This window comes from Salmo trutta, chromosome 38 (assembly GCF_901001165.1).
Source record: "Salmo trutta chromosome 38, fSalTru1.1, whole genome shotgun sequence".
Classification (NCBI taxonomy): Eukaryota; Metazoa; Chordata; class Actinopteri; order Salmoniformes; family Salmonidae; genus Salmo; species Salmo trutta.
Window position 1 is genome coordinate 25,641,310 of NC_042994.1, and position 20,562 is coordinate 25,661,871.

The 20,562-nt window shown below is 41.5% G+C and overlaps 1 protein-coding gene across 1 annotated transcript; it reads left to right on the plus strand.

Moving 5' to 3' along the window:
• The first annotated feature begins 107 nt into the window (after positions 1 to 107).
• LOC115177827 (perforin-1) lies at positions 108 to 17,926 on the plus strand. Its single transcript, XM_029738811.1, has 6 exons — positions 108 to 451; positions 537 to 776; positions 6,421 to 6,637; positions 7,217 to 7,525; positions 14,334 to 14,527; positions 16,650 to 17,926. Exons 1-6 carry the CDS (start codon positions 162 to 164, stop codon positions 17,086 to 17,088), a joined length of 1,689 nt encoding a protein of 562 aa, XP_029594671.1. The 5' UTR covers positions 108 to 161; the 3' UTR covers positions 17,089 to 17,926.
• The last annotated feature ends 2,636 nt before the right edge of the window (positions 17,927 to 20,562 follow it).

The following is a 20,562-nucleotide window of genomic DNA, read 5'->3' on the forward strand; positions in this document are numbered from 1 at the left end:
CCTCTCATTTTCTCTGCCTATTTCTTCCCCACACCTCTCATACTCAATCTCCTCCCATTTTTCTCTCTCTCTCTATCTCCTCCCTCCCTCCCTTTTGTTCAGTCATGACCTTCCCAGCCCTTCCCATCTACTCCCTTCCTCTCCTCCTTCTCCTTTCTCACATGGACTCCGCCCTCACCTGTCGTACTGCCAGCCAATCCCAGTGTGACTCCGCCCCCTTCGTCCCCGGTCACAACCTGGCAGGGGAGGGTTTCGATGTGGTGACCCTGAAACGTAAAGGGGCCTACCTGATCGACCTGAGGACCTACCTGTCCCCCAGTAAAACCTGTACACTGTGTAGTAACCCCCTACAGGGAAACAAGCTGCAGAAAATACCCCTGTCTGTTAAAGACTGGAGGCCCTACAGCCACTGTACTGAGGATATCTCCAGCCACTCTCATGCCTCTGTCAGGTGAGTAGGATGGTTTCTGTTTACCTCATGGGCATTTTTTTTTTTTGGACAGTAAATATCTCTCCTCTCCTCACCTCTCCTCCAGTAACCTGGCACAGTCCACTACCAACGAGATCTCTTCAAAATGGAAGGGGGGTTTGAGTAATGAGGCGAAGGTGTCTGGTAGCGTACCTGTGGGACCGGGGATTGTGAGTGTGCAGAAGGATGTGGGTGCTAGCATAGAGATGGGAGGGTCCCAGTCTGATGTAGCCATCTTTGCCACAACCAAGACCAAAGAGGAGCGCCACTCTTTCTTCTCACAGAATCTCCGCTGCCGTCACTACAGGTAATAATAACAATAATGATGATTTGTTAAACTTTTATAGTGCTTCCCTTGCAGATACAACACAAGCATTTCACAGGTGATTTTGTGTGATAACATGTGACAACATGAAACTACACATGTGAAAACATGATCTCATGTCAAAAAAAAATTCAACATGGGGATGCAAAATGTCAAAATGACAACATTTGAGCGAGACAAAAACCTCCAGGGAACCATGCAACAACGCCCAAGAATGTCCTTAAAATGTCCTCGGGGACATCCCTGTAACAAACCGGGAACTAGATTAAAACCTCCAGGGGACCATGCAACTGCAACCCAAGAACATCATAAAAACGTCCTCGGGGACATCCCTGGAACAAGAGATACTTGCCAGTATATTAACTAACTATCTAACTACCCAACGTTTATTGACTTGATTATTCCCGTCATTCTTAGCTTAGCTAAATGGTATAGTCGTTGTGCTTTCTCAATGGACATTCGGGTGCTTTCATAAATACACTCTGGCTATCTATAGGCTGGACAATAGAACCAGTCAAAATTCACCCAAGGCTGAAAAACGGCTTAAAACCTTTTTAGGATAGGCGTCCCGCTAGTGGTACACCTCGACAACATCCGGTGAAATTGCAGAGCGCCAAATTCAAATTACAGAAATAGTAATATTTAACATTCATGAAAATACAAAGTGTCATACATCAAAATAAAGCTTAACTTCTTGTTTATCCAGCCGCTGTGTCAGATTTCAAAAAGCATACCATGCGATTATCTGAGGACAGCGCCCCGCTTACAAAGGCAAACAAACATTTTCAAGCCAAGTAGAGGAGTCACAAAGGTCAGAAATAGCGATAAAATTGATCACTTACCTTTGATGATCTTCATCTGGTTGCACTCACAAGAGTCCCTGTTGCACGATAAATGTTTGTTTTGTTCGATAAAGTCCCTCTTTATATCCCAAAAACTCACTGGTTCAAAGGCGGTCACAACATGCAGACGAATACATCCTAATAGTACCGGTAAAGTTCGTTGAAACATGTCAAACAATGTTTATAATTAATCCTCAGGTTGTCTATATTCTAAATAATGGATAATATTTAAACCGGACAATAGCGTATTCAATAGAAAAGAAAAACAACGAAGGGCGCGCAATCAGTCACACGCGCAAAACAGCTCTGGTTCATTCTATAGTCCACTTAGAAAATGGTCTCATTCTTCCTCATTTTTCAGAATACAAGCCTGAAACAATGTCTAAAGACTGTTGACATCTAGTGGAAGCCATAGGAACTGCAATATGGGTCCTAACCCATAACATACTGTATAGGCAGGCAGTTGAAAACTACAAACATCAAAAATATCCCACTTCCCGGTAGGATCTTTCTCAGGTTTTTGCCTGCCATATGAGTTATGTTATACTCACAGACATTATTTTAACAGTTTTGGAAACGTCAGAGTGTTTTCAATCCAAATCTACCAATTATATGCATATCCTAGCTTCTGGGCCTGAGCAGTTTACTTTGGGCACCTCAGTCATCCAAACTTCCGAATACTGCCCCCTATCCTAAAAAAGTTAAGAACGTTGGCTAAACTGGAACACTAGCGCGAGCCCATAGCAAATGAATGGAATCGAATGTTCGCAGAGCCTGTTTTGACTGGAGTGACGCTTAGAATTCCATTAAAAATGTATCTCTTTTTATTTTACCACTACAATCTGTTTGTCGGATGAAACTGGAAAAAACAACTTGTGAAGAAAGTAAACATCCACACCTCGATTGTGTCAACTGTGCTTATGTCTGCATAATGAAAAAGTAGGGAAAAAATAAAAACTTCTGACTATTTCTGGTCTAGCGATCAATGACAAACGAGCTCGCTGCCCAGACTTACATAATTACAAAGAGGAGATTCTCCTGATTAAAATGGTGCCCGTGTAACAGTTTTGCTTCTGTCCCTCTCCTCACCCCTACCTGTGCTCGAACCAGGGACCCTCTGCACACAGACAACAGCCACCCTCGAAGCATCGTTACCCATCGCTCCACAAAAGCCATCGCTCTTGCAGAGCAAGGGGAACTACTTCAAGGTCTCAGAGCGAGTGACGTCGCCGATTGAAATGCTATTAGTGCGCACTAGCTAGCTGTTTCACACCGGTTACACCCAACTTGACAAAAAATCTAAATATACGCATTGCGAGATATTTGGTGAAACATACAGACATGCCTATATTTCCCCCATAGGAAACAATGGGAAGACCGCAGAGTTCCAAAATTATTTTTGTTGTTTACATTTGAACTATTAAACAATGTGAGCAGGTCTCATTGCCAACAATAGCGAAGCAGGCATTATGACGTAGAACAATAAGCTTGGAATAGAACGTTCGGAAGGCGAGTTGGTGCCACAGTGTTCAATAGAACTAATAGGAGCTGGCAGGGTGAAAAATGCCCTAAAACAAGGCCTGTTTTTTCGTGATTACTTCAAAACAACGCCCTGGGAGGCGTGACAGTCACAATAACCCAAAAAATAACATCTAAATACAACAGTTTGAATGAATAACAGAGACATTTTCATGACAAGATGCTACGGATGAAATTGATAAAAAATAACAGTTCAAAACATGACAAACATACAAAAACATATTTTTAAACATGAAACTTGACTATACATGTGTGAAAAGATTCCAATATTTGCTTATTTTGGGGAATTTAAACCACTTACTTGTCTTACAAAAGGTTCATAAAAGAAAGAGTGTTACTGCTTGACAGAAAGTGTCATTTTGCCATCATTTCCAATTTGGGGTAAAAAATGACTCCTGTTGGTGCTTTAGAGAGCAAAATACAGGTAACTGCTAAAATAAAGGAACCACATGAGTAAACAAGGGATATAAAGTACATTAAAACGCAGGGGCTCCAACACAGGTGTGGTTTCTGAGCAATTAAAATCATATCATGCGGGTCATGTATTAAATTGCTGGGCAGGATGATAATGCCCCCATCCACAGAGTCGTCACTGAAGGGTTTGATGAGCATGAAAATCATGTAAACCTTATGCCAATATCCATCTCAGTCACCAGATCTCAACCCAATTGAACACTTATGGGACATTCGGGTACGGCACCTGAGACAGCTTTTTCCACCACCGTCAACAAAACATGAAGTGATGGAATTGTTTGTGGAAGAGTGGTGTCGCATCCTTCCAATAGAGTGTTTGAAGCTGTTCTGACGTGGTGGCCCAACACCCTATTAAGACACCTTATGTTGGTGTCTCCTTTATTTTGGCAACTACCTGTATGACACCTTTATGACACCAATAAACAACAAGGTATACGAAATGGTTTGCCTGTTCGATAGCTATATTGTCACATTGAAATAATCTCATAGCAATTTTTTACTGTCCTGAGAATATAAGATAATTTTCCAGAATGTTCTGGAACGATTGTTTTAGGTTGGAGGAAGTGATTGGCTTGCTCTGAAAAGGCAGTGCTAACCCTCCTATGGACAGGACCAGCTAGCCCTGGGCTTAGTTGTGTATGTTTTAATAGCTGCTTAACCCCAGGCTTGAATCTCTCTTAGCCCATACAGGTCTAAGTGCAGTGATAACACAGCTAGAAAGTATCAAAAAGCACAGCAAGTGGGTCAATTTAAACTCTGAGAGCTCATCCAAATAGTTATTTCCATTCCACACAGAAGGAAGTCTTTGGACTGTTGTGTTGTAGGGAGCTCATTCCAGTATTGGCTTGCTGGAGAAACTAAAGTATTTCTGATTTAAAGCTTTAAATCAGTTTTTTTTCATGTAGAAAATAAGAATATATATATTGAAAACCATTTCCTTTCTGCAAGAATCTCATCTTTCTGTAACTGATACTAAAATAATTAGGAGGGACTGGGCAGGGATGACATTCTCTACTTTTAAATGAACTTTTTTTTACCACTAATTCGTATTTTGACTAATCAGATCAGCTTTTCAATAATTGGGCAAAAGATCAGAATTTGTGTGCCTGTGTAAACGCAGCCACAGTGTCACAGATACATTGTCAGTGTGTCCCCGGCCCAGAATGGCGCCAAACTTTAACCATAACATTCAACACTGGCACTTAAACATGTCATACACATGTATGAGTTTCATACATAACACAGAATACTGGAAATCGTGTGTATTACAGAAAAGGATAACTACACATTCAGTATCTATAATACATCTCTGCACTTAGTAAAAGATCTGCACTGCTATTCTAGTTATCAGATAATCTGACTATTCTCTCTGTCATCGTTGATTTAATTCAGCAATTTTAGCATTTTCTGTATAGTTGTATAATTTTAGTGTATAGTTGTATAGTTTTGGTGTAAAGTTGTATAATTTTGGTGTATAGTTGTATAATTTTGGTGTATAGTTGTATAATTTCGGTGTATAGTTGTATAATTTTAGTGTATAGTTGTAAGATTTCAGTGTATAGTTGTAAGATTTCAGTGTATAGTTGTATAATTTTGGTGTATAGTTGTATAATTTCAGTGTATAGTTGTATAATTTCGGTGTATAGTTGTATAATTTCGGTGTATAGTTGTATAATTTTAGTGTATAGTTGTAAGATTTCAGTGTATAGTTGTAAGATTTCAGTGTATAGTTGTATAATTTTGGTGTATAGTTGTATAATTTCAGTGTATAGTTGTATAATTTTAGTGTATAGTTGTATAGTTTTGGTGTATAGTTGTATAATTTTGGTGTATAGTTGTAAGATTTCGGTGTATAGTTATAAGATTTCGGTGAATAGTTGTATAATTTTGGTGTATAGTTGTAAAATTTTGGTGTATAGTTGTAAGATTTCAGTGTATAGTTGTAAGATTTCGGTGTATAGTTGTATAATTTTGGTGGGTTAAACTATTCTGTTTTAATGCTACTCCTCAATCACTATGATAAATATAATAGTTTTTCTTGAATGTATTTTTATCAAAGCTGAAATGAACTTTGAAGTCCAAAGTGTAGGAATACAGGTGAAATCAGTTACTGACACAGACATGGTGGTGTAGAAGGAAGATCAGAATGCTGTGAACCAAGAGATTGTGAGTTCAAATCCCAGGTGAGGACATGGTGAATAATAATGTATAATAATAATATAAATTAACATACACAATGTTGGCAAAGTATGGCAAATATGTAAGTTGAAAGCACTATGTTAAAAGCACTGTGTGTCTTTCATAATGACTAACAGGGCATCATTTTGATTTAAAAAATGCATAGTTTCACATGATTTCAGATGAAATATCATCACATGTGAAGTGTTCCAAAAACTCACTGTTTTGTATATGAAATACAATTCCACGTGTGAAATCATTTTTCTTCCGTAAGGGTTTTCATTTCATAAAGGCTTTGTTCACAGTCACCACAGTTCCGATGTATTGGCATATCTGATCTTTTCCCCAATGTGTGAACAGCAAAAAAAAAAACACACATTGAATCTGATCTTTTGTGTTCCGATTTGTAACACATTCAAGTCTAAATGGATTCTTTGCATGTGACCTGCTGTTACCGCGACACCCACCAAAATGTTTAAAGGACCATTGCTTCTGTGTGCTATAGGCTGAGAAAGGGTCAACCAATTGTACATTAAGGTTGTCTTTGTGTTGTATTTTAATTCACATCTGATATGCACATTCCTGTGTTCCAGTTATCGCATGTCAGATGGCCCTGTTCTCAGCGAAGAGTTCCGTAAGGACATTGATCGTCTGGGCTCATTCTCTGAAACCTCCAAGGCCCAGTACCGCCGGCTTATAGACACCTATGGGACTCACTACATCCGCCAAGTTGACCTGGGAGGCAGGCTGACGATGACCACAGCAATACACACCTGTCAGGCTTCACTTCAGAGACTCTCTACAAACCAGGTGACTTACTTAGTCTCAATGCCTGTTGTAATAGAGGACATTTTCCATTAAAGGAAATTACAGGAATTCAAACAGCAATGTGTAATCATTACGTAGAACCAGAGACGTATAATGTTAGATCAGGGCTCTTGAACACTGTTCCTAGAGAGCTAACATCCTGTAAGTTTACATCTATCTAGACCAGGGTTCTCCAACCCTGTTCCTGGAGAACTGTCCTCCTGTAGGTTTACATCTATCTAGTCCAGGGTTCTCCAACCCTGTTCCTGGAGAGCACCCTCCTGTAGGTTTACATCTATCTAGACCAGGGTTCTCCAACCCTGTTCCTGGAGAACTGTCCTCCTGTAGGTTTTCGCTCCAACCCCAGTTGAAACTAACCTGATTCAGCTCATCAACCAGCAAATTATTAGAATCAGGTGCACTAGATTAGAAATGTATTTCTAGACGTTCAGTTACATTCAGAAAATTCCATTGACTAATATTTCCCATGTAGTAAATGCATCACAGTCTTTAATGGAAGAAACGTTAAAGACCAAACTCTCTGAATATATGTGTCTTTATACCATCTTTCCCTTCTCTCAGGTTGAATCCTGCTTGTCCGCAGGTTTTAAGGTGAGCCTTGGGTTATCAGTTTCCTCTACCGTCCAAAGTTGCTCCAAAGTTCTGGACAACCATGACTCGAAGACCTCCGACAGCTCTAGCTTCCTCAGCCACCACACCAAGGTGGTGGGAGGCTCCGGTTGGCCGGGGACGCTGTCACTCAACCGTAATGACTCAGTGGGGTTCCATAGTTGGATGAGAACCTTGAAGAACATCCCGGACATCATCTACTATTCTCTGAGGCCTCTGCACCTGCTTATACCCAACACAGTTGTACAGCAAGGAGTGAAGGTAGCCTTTGGTTGTTGATATATTTCCCTCAAATTCATATCTGGACCTTGAAGCCAGTTCCACAGCTTTTTTTCTTTCTTGCCCTCAAATCAGGGCCTGACTTACACCTGGGACACAGGTGGGTGAAATAATAAGGTACCAGACACACATTTTTGTAGGTGACAAAGGTCTGGCTGGACATTGTCATTTATCGGCTTAGGAACAACCCCCAGGCATGCAACCCCAAACTGCTCACACCCCTGTTGTTGGTGGAGAGAACATTTTGCACTGATCAAGCTAATTTCCTGCAATTCTAAGCATCTTGCCATGTCTTATGTGTGTTCAACTCATACCTGTGACTCAACAAAATCAATGGGGCCCCTGGTGGTTGAGGCATAAATACACAATGAGTAATGATACCCACCGATCTAAGATGGCGCTGGAGAAGAAGGCTGACGATTTACGTATTCCTAACCAATTGTGTTTTTTTGTTCATTTCTTTGCGATGTTTGAAACTTATTCTTTAACTTATTTTGTACATAATGTTGCTGCTACCGTCTCTTATGACCGAAAATAACTTATTGGCATCAGAACTGTGATTACTCACCACGGACTGGCAGAATCCTTTTTTTTCCTTTAACGAGTCCAATGATCCCGATGTGAATGATATACTGCTCTCCCGGGAACAGGCCCGGATCTCCGTCATTTGTGTGAAGAGAAGGTGGAGGAAAAGGGGCCAGAGGGCAGGCTGCCTTCTGAGAATTCGTAGGCGATGAATAAACCCCCCATTTCCTTCCATTCTGCTAGCAAGCGTACAATCTTTGGAAAATAAAATAGACAACCTACGCGGAAGATTAAACTACCAACGGGACATTCAGAACTGTAATATCTTATGCTTCACGGAGATGTGGCTGAATGACTACATTATCAACATACAGCTGGAAGGCTATACGCTGTATCGACATGATAGAACAGCGGTGTCTGGTAAGACAAGGGGCGGCGGGCTATGTTTTTTGTAAATAACAGCTGGTGCACGATATCTAAGGAAGTATCAAGGTTTTGCTAGCCTGAGGTAGAGTATCTCATGATAAGCTGTAGACCACACTATCGACCTAGAGAGTTTTCATCTGTATTTTTCGTAGCTGTCTATATACCACCACAGACTGATGCTGTCATTAAGACGCACTGAATGAGCTGTATTCCGCCATAAGCAAACCCAGAGGAGGCGCTCCTAGTAGCCGGGGACTTTAATGTAAGAAAACTTCAACCCGTCTTACCAAATTTATATCAGCATATTAAATATGCAACCAGAGGGGACAAAAACTCTAGACCACCTTTACTCCACACACAGAGAAAGCACATACAAAGCTCTCCCACACCCTCCATTTGGCAAATCTGACCACAATTCTATCCTCCTGATTCCTGCTTACAAGCAAAAATGAAAGCAGTAAGCACCAGTGACTCGATCAATAAAAAAGTGGTCAGATGAAGCAGGTGCTAAGCTACAGGACTGTTTTGCTAGCAGAGACTGGAATATGTTCCGGGATTCATCCGATGGTATTGAGGAGTACACCACATCAGTCACTGGCTTCATCAATAAGTGCATCGATGACGTCGTCCCCACAGTGACCGTACGCACATACCCCAACCAGAAGCCATGGATTACAGGCAACATCCGCACTGAGCTAAAGGCTAGAGCTGTTGCTTTCAAGGAGCAGAAATCTAACCCGGAAGCTTATAACAAATCCCGCAGTGCCATCCGACAAACCAAACAGGCAAAGCATCAATACAGGACTAAGATATAATCGTACAACACCGGCGCTGACGCTAGTCGGATGTGGCAGGGCTTGCAAACCATTACAGACTACAAAGGGAAGCACAGCTGAGAGCTGCCCAGTGACACGAGCCTACCAGACGAGCTAAACTACTTCTATGCTCGCTTCTTGGCAAAGAACACTGAAACATGCATGAGAGCAACAGCTGTTCCGGAAGACTGTGTGATCATGCTCTCCGCAGCCAATGTGAGTAAGACCTTTAAACAGGTCAACATTCACAAGGCTGCAGGGCCAGATGGATTACCAGGACGTGTACTGTGAGCGCGCGCTTGCCAACTGGCAAGTGTCTTCACTGACATTTTCAACCTCTCCCTGTCTGAGTCTATAATACCAACATGTTTTAAGCAGACCACCATAGTCCTTGTGCCCAAGAACACTAAGGTAACCTGCCTAAATGACAACCAACCCGTAGCAGTCATGTATGTAGCCATGAAGTGCTTTGAAAGGCTGGTCATGGCTCACATAAACACCACTGTCCCAGAAACCCTAGACCAACTCCAATTTGCATACCGCTCTAACAGATCCACAGATGATGCAATCTCTATTGCACTCAACACTGCCCTTTCCCACCTGAACAAAAGGAACACCTATGTGAGAATGCTATTCATTGACTACAGCTCATCATTGCACCATTGTGCCCTCAAAGCTCATCAATAAGCTAAGGACCCTGGGACTAAACACCTCCCTCTGCAACTGGACCCTGGACTTCCTGATGTAACACCGTCATTAAGTTTGCCGATGACACAACAGTGGTAGGCCTGAGACCTGGCCGTATGGTGTTTGAAACATGTAGGTATTACAGTCTCAGTCAGGGTGAGGTTGAAAATGTCAATGAAGACATGTGCCAGTTGGTCTGTGCATGCTTTGAGTACACATCCTGGTAATCCATCTGGCCCTGAGGCTTTGTGAATGTTGAGAGAGTGTGTTCACACAGCGTGATGACACAGTCAAACAGCTGGTGCTAGCATGCATGCTTCAGTGTTGCTTCCCTCGAAGCAAGCATAAAAGGAATTTTGCGTGTCTGTTAGGCTCGTTCATTGGGCAGCTCGTGGCTGGGTTCCCATTTGTGGTCTGTAATAGTTTGCAAGCCCTGCCACATCAGACGAGCATCAGAGCCGGCGTTGTAGGACTGAATCTTAGTTCTGTATTGACACTTTGCCTGTTGGATGGTTTGTCTGAGGGCATAGCGGGATTTCTTACAAGCGTCCGGATCAGGGTCCTGCGCCTTGAATGCCGCAGCTTTAGCCTTTATCTCGGTGCGGATGTTGTCTGTAATCCATGGATTCTGGTTGAAATACGTAGTCATTGTGGGGATGACGTCGTCGATGCACTTATTGATGAAACCGGTGACTGAGGTGGTATAATCCTCAATGCCATTGGATGAATCATGGAACATATTCCAGTCTGTGCTAGCAAAACAATCCTGTAGCGTAGCATCTGTGTCATCTGACCACTTCCGTATTGAGCGAGTCACTGGTACTTCCTGCTTTAGTTTTTGCTTGTAAGCAGGAATCAGGAGGATAGAATTATTGTCAGATTTGCCAAATGGAGGGCGAGGGACAGCTTTGTATGCATCTTTGTGTGTGGAGTGAAGGTGGTCTAGAGTTTTTTTTCCTCTGGTTGCACATGTGACATGCTGGTAGAAATGAGGTAAAACAGATTTTAGTTTCCCTGCATTAAAGTCCCTGGCCACTAGGGCGCCGCTTTTGGATGAGCATTTTCTTGTTTGCTTATGGCCTTATACAGCTCATTGAGTGCAGTCTTAGTGCTAGCATCAGTTTGTGATGGTAAATAGATGGCTACGAATAATATAGATGAGAACTCTTTTGGTAGATAGTTTGGTCTACAGCTTATCATGAGGTATTCTACCTCAAGCGAGCAATAACTCGGACTTCTTTAACCTGTTGGGGCTAGGGGGCAGTATTTACACGGCCGGATAAAAAACGTACCCGATTTAATCTGGTTACTAATCCTACCCAGTAACTAGAATATGCATATACTTATTATATATGGATATAAAACACCCTAAAGTTTCTAAAACTGTTTGAATGGTGTCTGTGAGTATAACAGAACTCATTTGGCAGGCAAAAACCTGAGAGATTCCTTAACAGGAAGTGGCCTGTTTGACCATTTATTTGCTTTCTTTGACATCTCTTCCAAAAACTCAGGATCTCTGCTGTTACGTGACACTTCCCACGGCTCCAATGGGCTCTCAGAGCCCGGGAAAAACCTGAATGACGTAATTCAAAGCCCTGGCTGAAACACACTATCAGAGGACAAAGTCTATCAGAGGACAAGGTCTATCAGAGGACAAAGGCTTAGGCGCGTGACCTGCCCCGCCCCCGCCTTTCGGTTTTTCCCTCTGTTTACAGACAGGCAGATTCCCGGTCGGAATATTATCGCTTTTCTACGAGATAAATTGCATGAAAATTGATTTTAAACAGCGGTTGACATGCTTCGAAGTACGGTAATGGAATATTTAGAATTTTTTTGTCACGTTATGTGCCATGCGCACGACCGTGATTTACCATTCTGATAGTGTCTAGAACGCACGAACAAAACGTCGCTGATGGAACATAACGATGGATTATTTGGGACCAAACCTACATTTTTTATTGAAGTAGAAGTCCTGGGAGTGCATTCTGACGAAGAACAGGAAAGGTAAGACCATTTTTCTTATAGGAAATATGATTTTGATGAAGGCTAAATTTGCCGGGTGTCTAAATAGCTAGCCCGTGATGGCTGGGCTACGTACTTAGAATATTGCAAAATGTGCTTCATCCGAAAAGCTATTTTAAAATCGGACATATCGAGTGCATAGAGGAGTTCTGTATCTATAATTCTTAAAATAATTGTTATGCTTTTTGTGAACGTTTATCGTGAGTAATTTAGTAAATTGTTAGTAAATTCCCCGGAAGTTTGCGGGGGGTATGCTTTTTCTGAACGTCACATGCTAATGTAAAAAGCTGTTTTTTGATATAAATATGAACTTGATTGAACAGACATGCATGTATTGTATAACATAATGTCCTAGGTGTGTCATCTGATGAAGATCATCAAAGGTTAGTGCTGCATTTAGCTGTGGTTTGGGTTTTTGTGACATTATATGCTAGCTTGAAAAATGGGTGTCTGATTATTTCTGGCTGGGTACTCTGCTGACATAATCAAATGTTTTGCTTTCGTTGTAAAGCCTTTTTGAAATCGGACAGTGTGGTTAGATTAACGAGAGTCTTGTCTTTAAATAGCTGTAAAATAGTCATATGTTTGAGAAATTGAAGTAATAGCATTTCAAACGTTTTGAAAATCGCGCCACAGGATTCAACTGGCTGTTAGGTAGGTGGGACGATTTGGTGCCACCTAGCCCATAGAGGTTAACATTAAACATATAGCACCAGCAGTTATTGACAAATAGACACACACCCCCCACCCCTCCTCTTACCAGACGTAGCTGCTCTGTCCTGCTGATACACGAAAAACTGAGCCAGCTTAATATTATCCATGTCGTCGTTCAGTCACGTCTTGGTGAAACATAAGATATTGCAGTTTTTAATGGTAGGATAGTCTTAATCGTAGACCATCTAGTTTATTTTCCAATGTTTGCACGTTGGCCAATAATACGGAGGGTAGTGGTGAATTACCTACTCACCGGCGAATTCTCATAATGCACCCCTCACACCTCCCCGTTTTTCTCCGTCTTTTCATCACGCGGATGACTGGAATTTGGGTCTGTTCTTGACAAAGTAATATATCCTTAGCGTCGGACTCATTAAATATAATATCTTTGTCCAGTTCGGGGTGAGTAATCGCTGTTCTGATGTCCAGAAGCTCTTTTTGGTCATAAGAGATGGTAGATGCAATGTTATATACAAAATGAGTTACAAACAATGCAAAAAAACAAACAAAATAGCACAGTTGGTTAGGAGCCCGTAAAACGGCAGCCATCCCCTTCGGCACCATTTTAAGTGAGAGAGCCTTCCTCTGTTTCCTTCCTTGAAGAACTCTGCAGAACAATTTCTCAGAACAGTCTTCATTTTGGCGACAGTCTTCGTTTTACCGACGAGACCACCACTGACACATCCACCGATTACAGCTGCCGCTGAGAAACCATGGGAGACTGGAGTACTAATTGATGAATGCCAAGGAGAGGAGAAACCAGTCCCCTCCAATACAGCCACTGATTACCAAAACAAGTCGCAAGTTGCCCTCCCACTTAATCCTGGTTGATGTGTCAACAACTATCTACAAGTTATGAGCAGTCAGCAGTTCACACACCAAGTAGGCTATTGGGAAGACAGGCATGGCCCTAGCTAGATGGCCCTAGCTAGTAAAAAGACAGTACCAGTCAACAACAGATTAATAAGGGAAAAAATTCTACTTCTCACTCCTGGAGATATCAGGAGTCCTCTAGCTATAGAATGAAGCACTTGACAAGAATTGTGACCAGATTTCCTGGTCTTTCCTTTTATGCAAATTATGTACATATTTCGATGTCCAGATTCGTCTGTACTTGTAAGCTTACCATGCACAATGAGTGTCTGACTACCTCCAGAGGTGTTCTGGAAGATCACAATCAGATCACAACGCATCTTTCTAAATATGTGGGCACTTGAATGTGGACAAGACCAGGACAAGGCACACATGTTAGAACCAGGTATAAACAGGGTTTATGATATCTGGTTAGCCTAATTTACCTACCTAGCTAACATGGTAGGTTAAGATTTGTACATATACATGATACATATCAAGGCTATTATATTCTGTCAATTTCTATTGTTATCGGCCAGAGATTCCAAAGAGTTTGAACTTTGGAGAAGAAAACCCAGAAGTTTGACGTAACCTGATGAATGTTGTTTGTTATATAGTTCTGTTACCTCAGGTGGGTTTGTTTATTGAATATTCTTGTCACAGGATGCATAAATAAAACCTAAAATTGGGATCTTAGGTTATATGTTATATATCAATTAATATGCTAACATTTGGTTCAAAATACAAAGGAGGCTGTCCAGGATTACCTGAAGGAGAATGCCCTCCCGAAGAGCACCGGGGAACTGTCCTGTGGGGATCGTTACTCTAGACGGGACTCAAACTGCTGCCTCAGGAAGGTCTCACAGGGAAGACTGGTGGTGACGGTGGTCAGAGCCTGGGGACTTTGTGGAGACTACCAATGGATAGCGGGAGACACTGAAGCGTATGTTATGTTACTGCACAATTTCAGTTCTCTGCAAAGGTGTAGTCGAGGCTTAACACAGGTAAACTGTTCAGTTCTCTGCAGAGGTGTAGTTGAGGCTTAACACAGGAAAACTGTTCAGTTCTCTGCAGAGGTGTAGTCGAGGCTTGACACAGGTAAACTGTTCAGTTCTCTGCAGAGTTGTAGTCGAGGCTTAACACAGGTAAACTGTTCAGTTCTCTGCAGAGGTGTAGTCGAGGCTTAAAACAGGTAAACTGTTCAGTTCTCTGCAGAGGTGTAGTCGAGGCTTAACACAGGTAAACTGTTCTGTTCTCTTCAAAAGTGTAGTCGAGGCTTGACACAGGTAAACTGTTCAGTTCTCTGCAGAGGTGTAGTGGTAAACACCGTTTTTTACCCATCTATCGAGCAAAAAGTTTATTGCTGTTTACAAAAATCATTTAAATAATGAGGCCTATAACAGCTTTTTCAATATAAATCCCTGATGCAGGTTATCATTTTTGTTCATTCATCTTGTTCTGGAGACAGCCCTGCAGACTGGTCACTAGCGACCACCGCCACAAAGTCATCAAATCTGATTTTAAACCTAACCTTAACCACACTGCTAAATCTAACGCCTAGCCCTAACCTTAAATTAACATACAATTATTTTTTTTTACAATACAGCCAATTTTGGCCTATCTAGTGGAACTTGCTCAGTTCTGCCTCAAGGACATGAATCATCCCAATAATTAACCTGCATCCCTGATCATGTTTGCAGGCGATGTCATGGCGACGTTAGTTACCATAGTTGTTGCTCAGAAATACGTCATCAGTTCTAACGGTCACGTTGCGCCAAAATGTAAATGTGCAGGCCGTCAAATCAAAGTTACTCCTTTGATATAACGTGTTTTTGGGTGAAAGTAACGTTTGTAGTAATGACAGTTTCAGCTACTTAAAGATGCACAAATATGCAAAATGTAGTACAATTGGATTCGTAACATATCATACAAAATGGATGACGTAGTACACAATTTGATGACATAATACACAATTTGATGACGTAGTACACAATTTGATGACTTAGTACAGAAAAAACTGAGACCACTTTTGGCTCGTGAGCTCCACTTTGAAAACTACCGGCTGAAATTATACAAAAGATTGAAAGCGCATTTTTAAGACATTGTCTCACATCTAGGTTTTGCCTTTAGAGTTCGAGAAAATTAACAACTTAAGGATGATTTCTTTCACTTCTCCCATTGACTTGCTAAACCCCAAATCCTGTCTGGTTTGTCAACTCTGCCTTGTGAGGCGTTCTTGGCAGTATTAGCCAGTTGAACATCTGGGATTTGCTTTCTCAATAGTGTTTTCGAGGCAGATCTGCTCAAGGGGCGGAATTCATTTGAATGGCTTTTGAAAGGTTGGGTGGAGCAAACTTTTTCAACAGAAGTGCTGGAGGCTGGAGCACCGAGCAGAACGTGCAGTTAGCTATCTGGAACCCCTTCCCAATGAGCACAACCAAAAATATGAATTTTGAACAAAAAATATGTATTTTCAACATATTTTGCTCAAAGGTTTGGGTTTAACCACTCTGAAAATGTAAGATAAAAAGCAAACTTTACTAATCTTGATGCTCAAACAAGCGTAATAATTTTCCGTTACAAGCCTTTTATTCTCTATAGAGTGCACTACACTCTTAGAAGAAAGGGTTCCAAAAGGGTTACTCTGCTGACCCCATAGGATAACCTTTTTTGGTTCCAGGTAGAACCCTTTTTGGTTTCATGTAGAATCCTCTGTGTAAAGGCTTCTATATTTAACTCAAAATATTTCTACACTATGTAGGGAATAGGGATCAATTTGGGATGCACCCAAGCAATATGTGCCAACTGGAGTAGGCCCTCCTCTCTCATTCCACGGAGGGCTGAGTGTCTACGGGTTCTCTCTCCTCCCTTGTACTTGATTGATGAATTAAGGTCACTAATTAGTAAGGAAATCCCCTCTCCTGGTTGTCTTTAGTCTTAATTGAAAGGAACAAAAACTAAAACCAGTATAGACTAGGTCCTCCTATGAATGAGTTTCATCCTCCTCTTGTGGCATGTCATAGTATTTGAATCTTTCCAACTTCCTGTTTCTCCACCTGCTACAGGTACGCTGTGGTCACCTACGGTTCCAAGAACCATCAGACTGATGTGATTCCATCCAATAATCCTGTCTGGAATGCTACTTTTGACATGGGTCCCTTTGACAAAGACCTTAGTCTAAATGTGGTGGTCTGGGATTACGATCCTGTGGCTGAAGATGACAACCTGAGTGACTGTACCTTCGACCTCGAGCAGGGGACACACGAACACTGGTGTAACAACAGTGGGGAGGTATTTTATTTCCTGTACACCCTCACCTGTGACCCTCACCTGACCGGGGACAAGTGTGAAAAATACAAACCTTTCAAAGCCACAACACACAAACCTTCCACGCCCACAGTGCACTCTAATCCACTCTACAGTAAGAGTGTGCATCTCTTTTCTACCTTTTCTGTCCAGAGTTCAGCCGTCCTATACCTATGGTTCTTTTACATCTCTTTATAATGTACCCCTCACAACGCACTGGAGTAAATTCATTACAGGCAGTGGGACTGTTGCCTGTACAGGTCAACAGGAACCACGTTGAAAACAAGGGGAATCATTAGAATATGTTATCCCCTAGGTTGTACTCAGTGCATCTTTCTCCCCTCAATCTTTCAATCAATCATGTCTTTATCTGTCCTGTGTAATCAGGGAGTATATAGGATTCAGCTGACTATATAATCATTATTCACACCAAAGCCTGTCTGTGACCTAAACAAATAAAAGGTTACCTTATATTTAAACGGCGGCTGTCAAACAATTAAAATACTGTATGTGTTATATAAAAAAACTCTAAAACCTCTAAAGCCAAAGATGTCTATGGTTTTGATAAAGTGTTCTTGATATATTTAAAAAATTGACAAAGGGGAAGTGGTAGGAGCTGTGTTTTATATATTTGCTAAAAGCATTTGGTACTGTAAATCACAGAAAGTACTCTCTAATCTAGCAAAGTTAAATTTCTCACCAAACGCTTTAAAATGGATGGATTAGTTTATCTGACAGAATATAGTGTTAGAATCAACCAGAAAGTCTAATTGTCTGGCAACTGCACAATGGGGTCCCACAAGGATCCGTTTTAGGGCCTTTACACTTTTGTTTATATATAAAGGACATGCTTCATGTGTCACGGTGTTGATATATAATATGCAGATGATATTGTTGTATACACATGCCGCAAGTGAAAAATAATATCTGCACCAGGGACTACAGATAGCCAGTTGTCTCAATCTGGCATATTTACAGAAATGTTAATTGATGTGCATTGTCCCTGTTAAATAAATATATCAATCAAATGACTATAGTTGTTGGTGGTGTTGTACTCTCTGACTGTAGGGTTGTGCTGCAGTAACTCAGTCTGTCCTGTAGATGGCAGCACTGCAACAGCTGCAGTAACTTAGTCTGTCCTATAGATGGCAGCACTGCTACAGCTGCAGTAACTCCGTCTGTCCTGTAGATGGCAGCACTGCTAGAGAGATACTTCGTCTTTTACGGCATCCATCAGCCACAGATCTAGGAGCAATTTAACCTATACACATCATAACATGAACCATTGGGCCTACTCACCCTAGAGAGAGAGAGGGAGAGAGAATAGAGGTGGGAGGAGAAAGAGGTTGGGAAAGAGAGGAACAGAAGGAAGAGAGGGGGAAGAAGAGAGGGAGGAACAACAGGAGACAGGGGGAAGAAGAGATAGAGAGAGGGGGATAAAAGGGGGATAGATGCACCAGCAGTTCCCCTGACTGCCTTTTTGCATTGGATTTGAGAATAGTACTTATTGCTTATGATATCGCCATCTAGCCCAGACCACTTGTGTCTTATTTTCAATTATTATGTGACACTTGTCCATTTTTAGATTTTCTTCTTCTCTCATTCTGTGTGTAATATATGCCGTGATGACTCCCCGTTCACCAGTAACGTATATACATGTCTCCACTCCCAAGTGGCGCAGCGGTCTAAGGCATCTTAGTACAAGAGGCGTCACTGCAGTACCTGGTTTGAATCCAGACTGCATCCCATCCGGCCGTGATTGTCAGTCCCATAGGGCGGCGCACAATTGGCCCAGCGTTGGCCGGGGTAGGCCGTCATTGTAAATAAGAATTTGTTCTTAACTGACTTGCCTAGTTAAATATAAACATGTGTACAGCACTGATGAAGGCAAAACATTTTTAGTTTACCACTTTGTAGCTTTTTCTTCTTCTTTCTGAGAATTAAATGAAGTACATTTTAGCATCTGCCTCCTTATTTTTGTTCTTTGTTATGGTTTGAGTGAGAGTGACCTCTATACAGTGTATTCTGAAAGTATTTCCACACTTAGTTATGTTACAGCCTTATTCTAAAATTGATTAAATCTTTTTTTTTACCCCTCATCAATCTAGACACAACAGCCCATAACGACAAAGAAAAAGGTATTTTGATATTTTAGCAAATGTATAAAAGAAATACAACTGAGAAATCACATTTACATACAGTTGAAGTCGGAAGTTTACATACACTTAGGTTGGAGTCATTAAAACAAATTTATTGTGAACAAACTATAGTTTTGGCAAGTCGGTTAGGACATCTATTGTGTGCATGACACAAGTAATTTTTCCAGCAATTGTTTACAGACAGATTATTTCACTTATAATTCACTGTATCACAATTCCAGTGTGTCAGAAGTTTACATACACTAAGTTGACTGTGCCTTTAAACAGCTTGGAAAATTCCAGAAAATTATGTCATGGCTTTAGAAGCTTCTGATAGGCTAATTCACATCATTTGAGTCAATTGGCGGTGTACCTGTGGATGTATTTCAAGGCCTACTTTCGAACTCAGTGCCTCTTTGCTTGACATCATGGGAAAATCAAAAGAAATCAGCCAAGGCCTCAGAAGAAAAATTGAAGACATCCACAAGTCTGGTTCATCCTTGGGAGCAATTTCCAAGTGCCAGAAGGTACCACGTTCACCTGTACGAACAATAGAACGCAAGTATAAACACCATGGGACCACGCAGTCGTCATACCGCTCAGGAAGGAGACGCGTTTTGTCTCCTAGAGATGAATGTATTTTGGTGCGAAAAGTGCAAATCAATCCCAGAACAACAGCAAAGGACCTTGTGAAGATGCTGGGGGAAACAGGTACAAAAGTATCTATATCCACAGTCAAACGAGTCCTATATCAACATAACATGAATGGCCTCTCAGCAAGGAAGAAGCCACTGCTCCGAAACCACCATAAAAAGCCAGACTACGGTTTGCAACTGCACATGGGGACAAAGATCGTAGTTTTTGGAGAAATGTCCTCTGGTCTGATGAAACAAAAATAGAACTGTTTGGCCATAATCACCATCGTTATGTTTGGAGGAAAAAGGAGGAGGCTTGCAAGCCGAAGAACACCATCCCAACTGTGAAGCACGGGTGTGGCAGCATCATGTTGTGGGGGTGCTTTGCTGCAGGAGGGACTGGTGCACTTCACAAAATAGATGACATCATGAGAAAGGAAAATTATGTGAATATATTGAAACAACATCTCAAGACATCAGTCAGGAAGTTAAAGCTTGGCCGCAAATGGGTCTTCCAAATGGACAATGACCCCAAGCATACTTCCAAAGTTGTGGCAAAATAGTTTAAGGACATCAAAGTTAAGGTATTGGAGTGGCCATCACAAAGCCCTGACCTCAACCCTGTAGAACATTTGTGGGCAGAACTAAAAAAGTGTGTGAGCAAGGAAGCCTACAAACCTGACTCAGTTACACCAGCTTTGTCAGGAGGAATGGGCCAAAATTCACCCAACTTATTGTGGGAAGCTTGTGGAAAGTTACCCGAAATGTTTGACCCAAGTTAAACAATTTAAACGCTATCAAATACTAATTCAGTGTACGTAAACTTCTGACCCACTGGGAATGTGATGAAAGAAATAAAAGCTGAAATAAATCATTCTCTCTACTATTATTGTAACGGC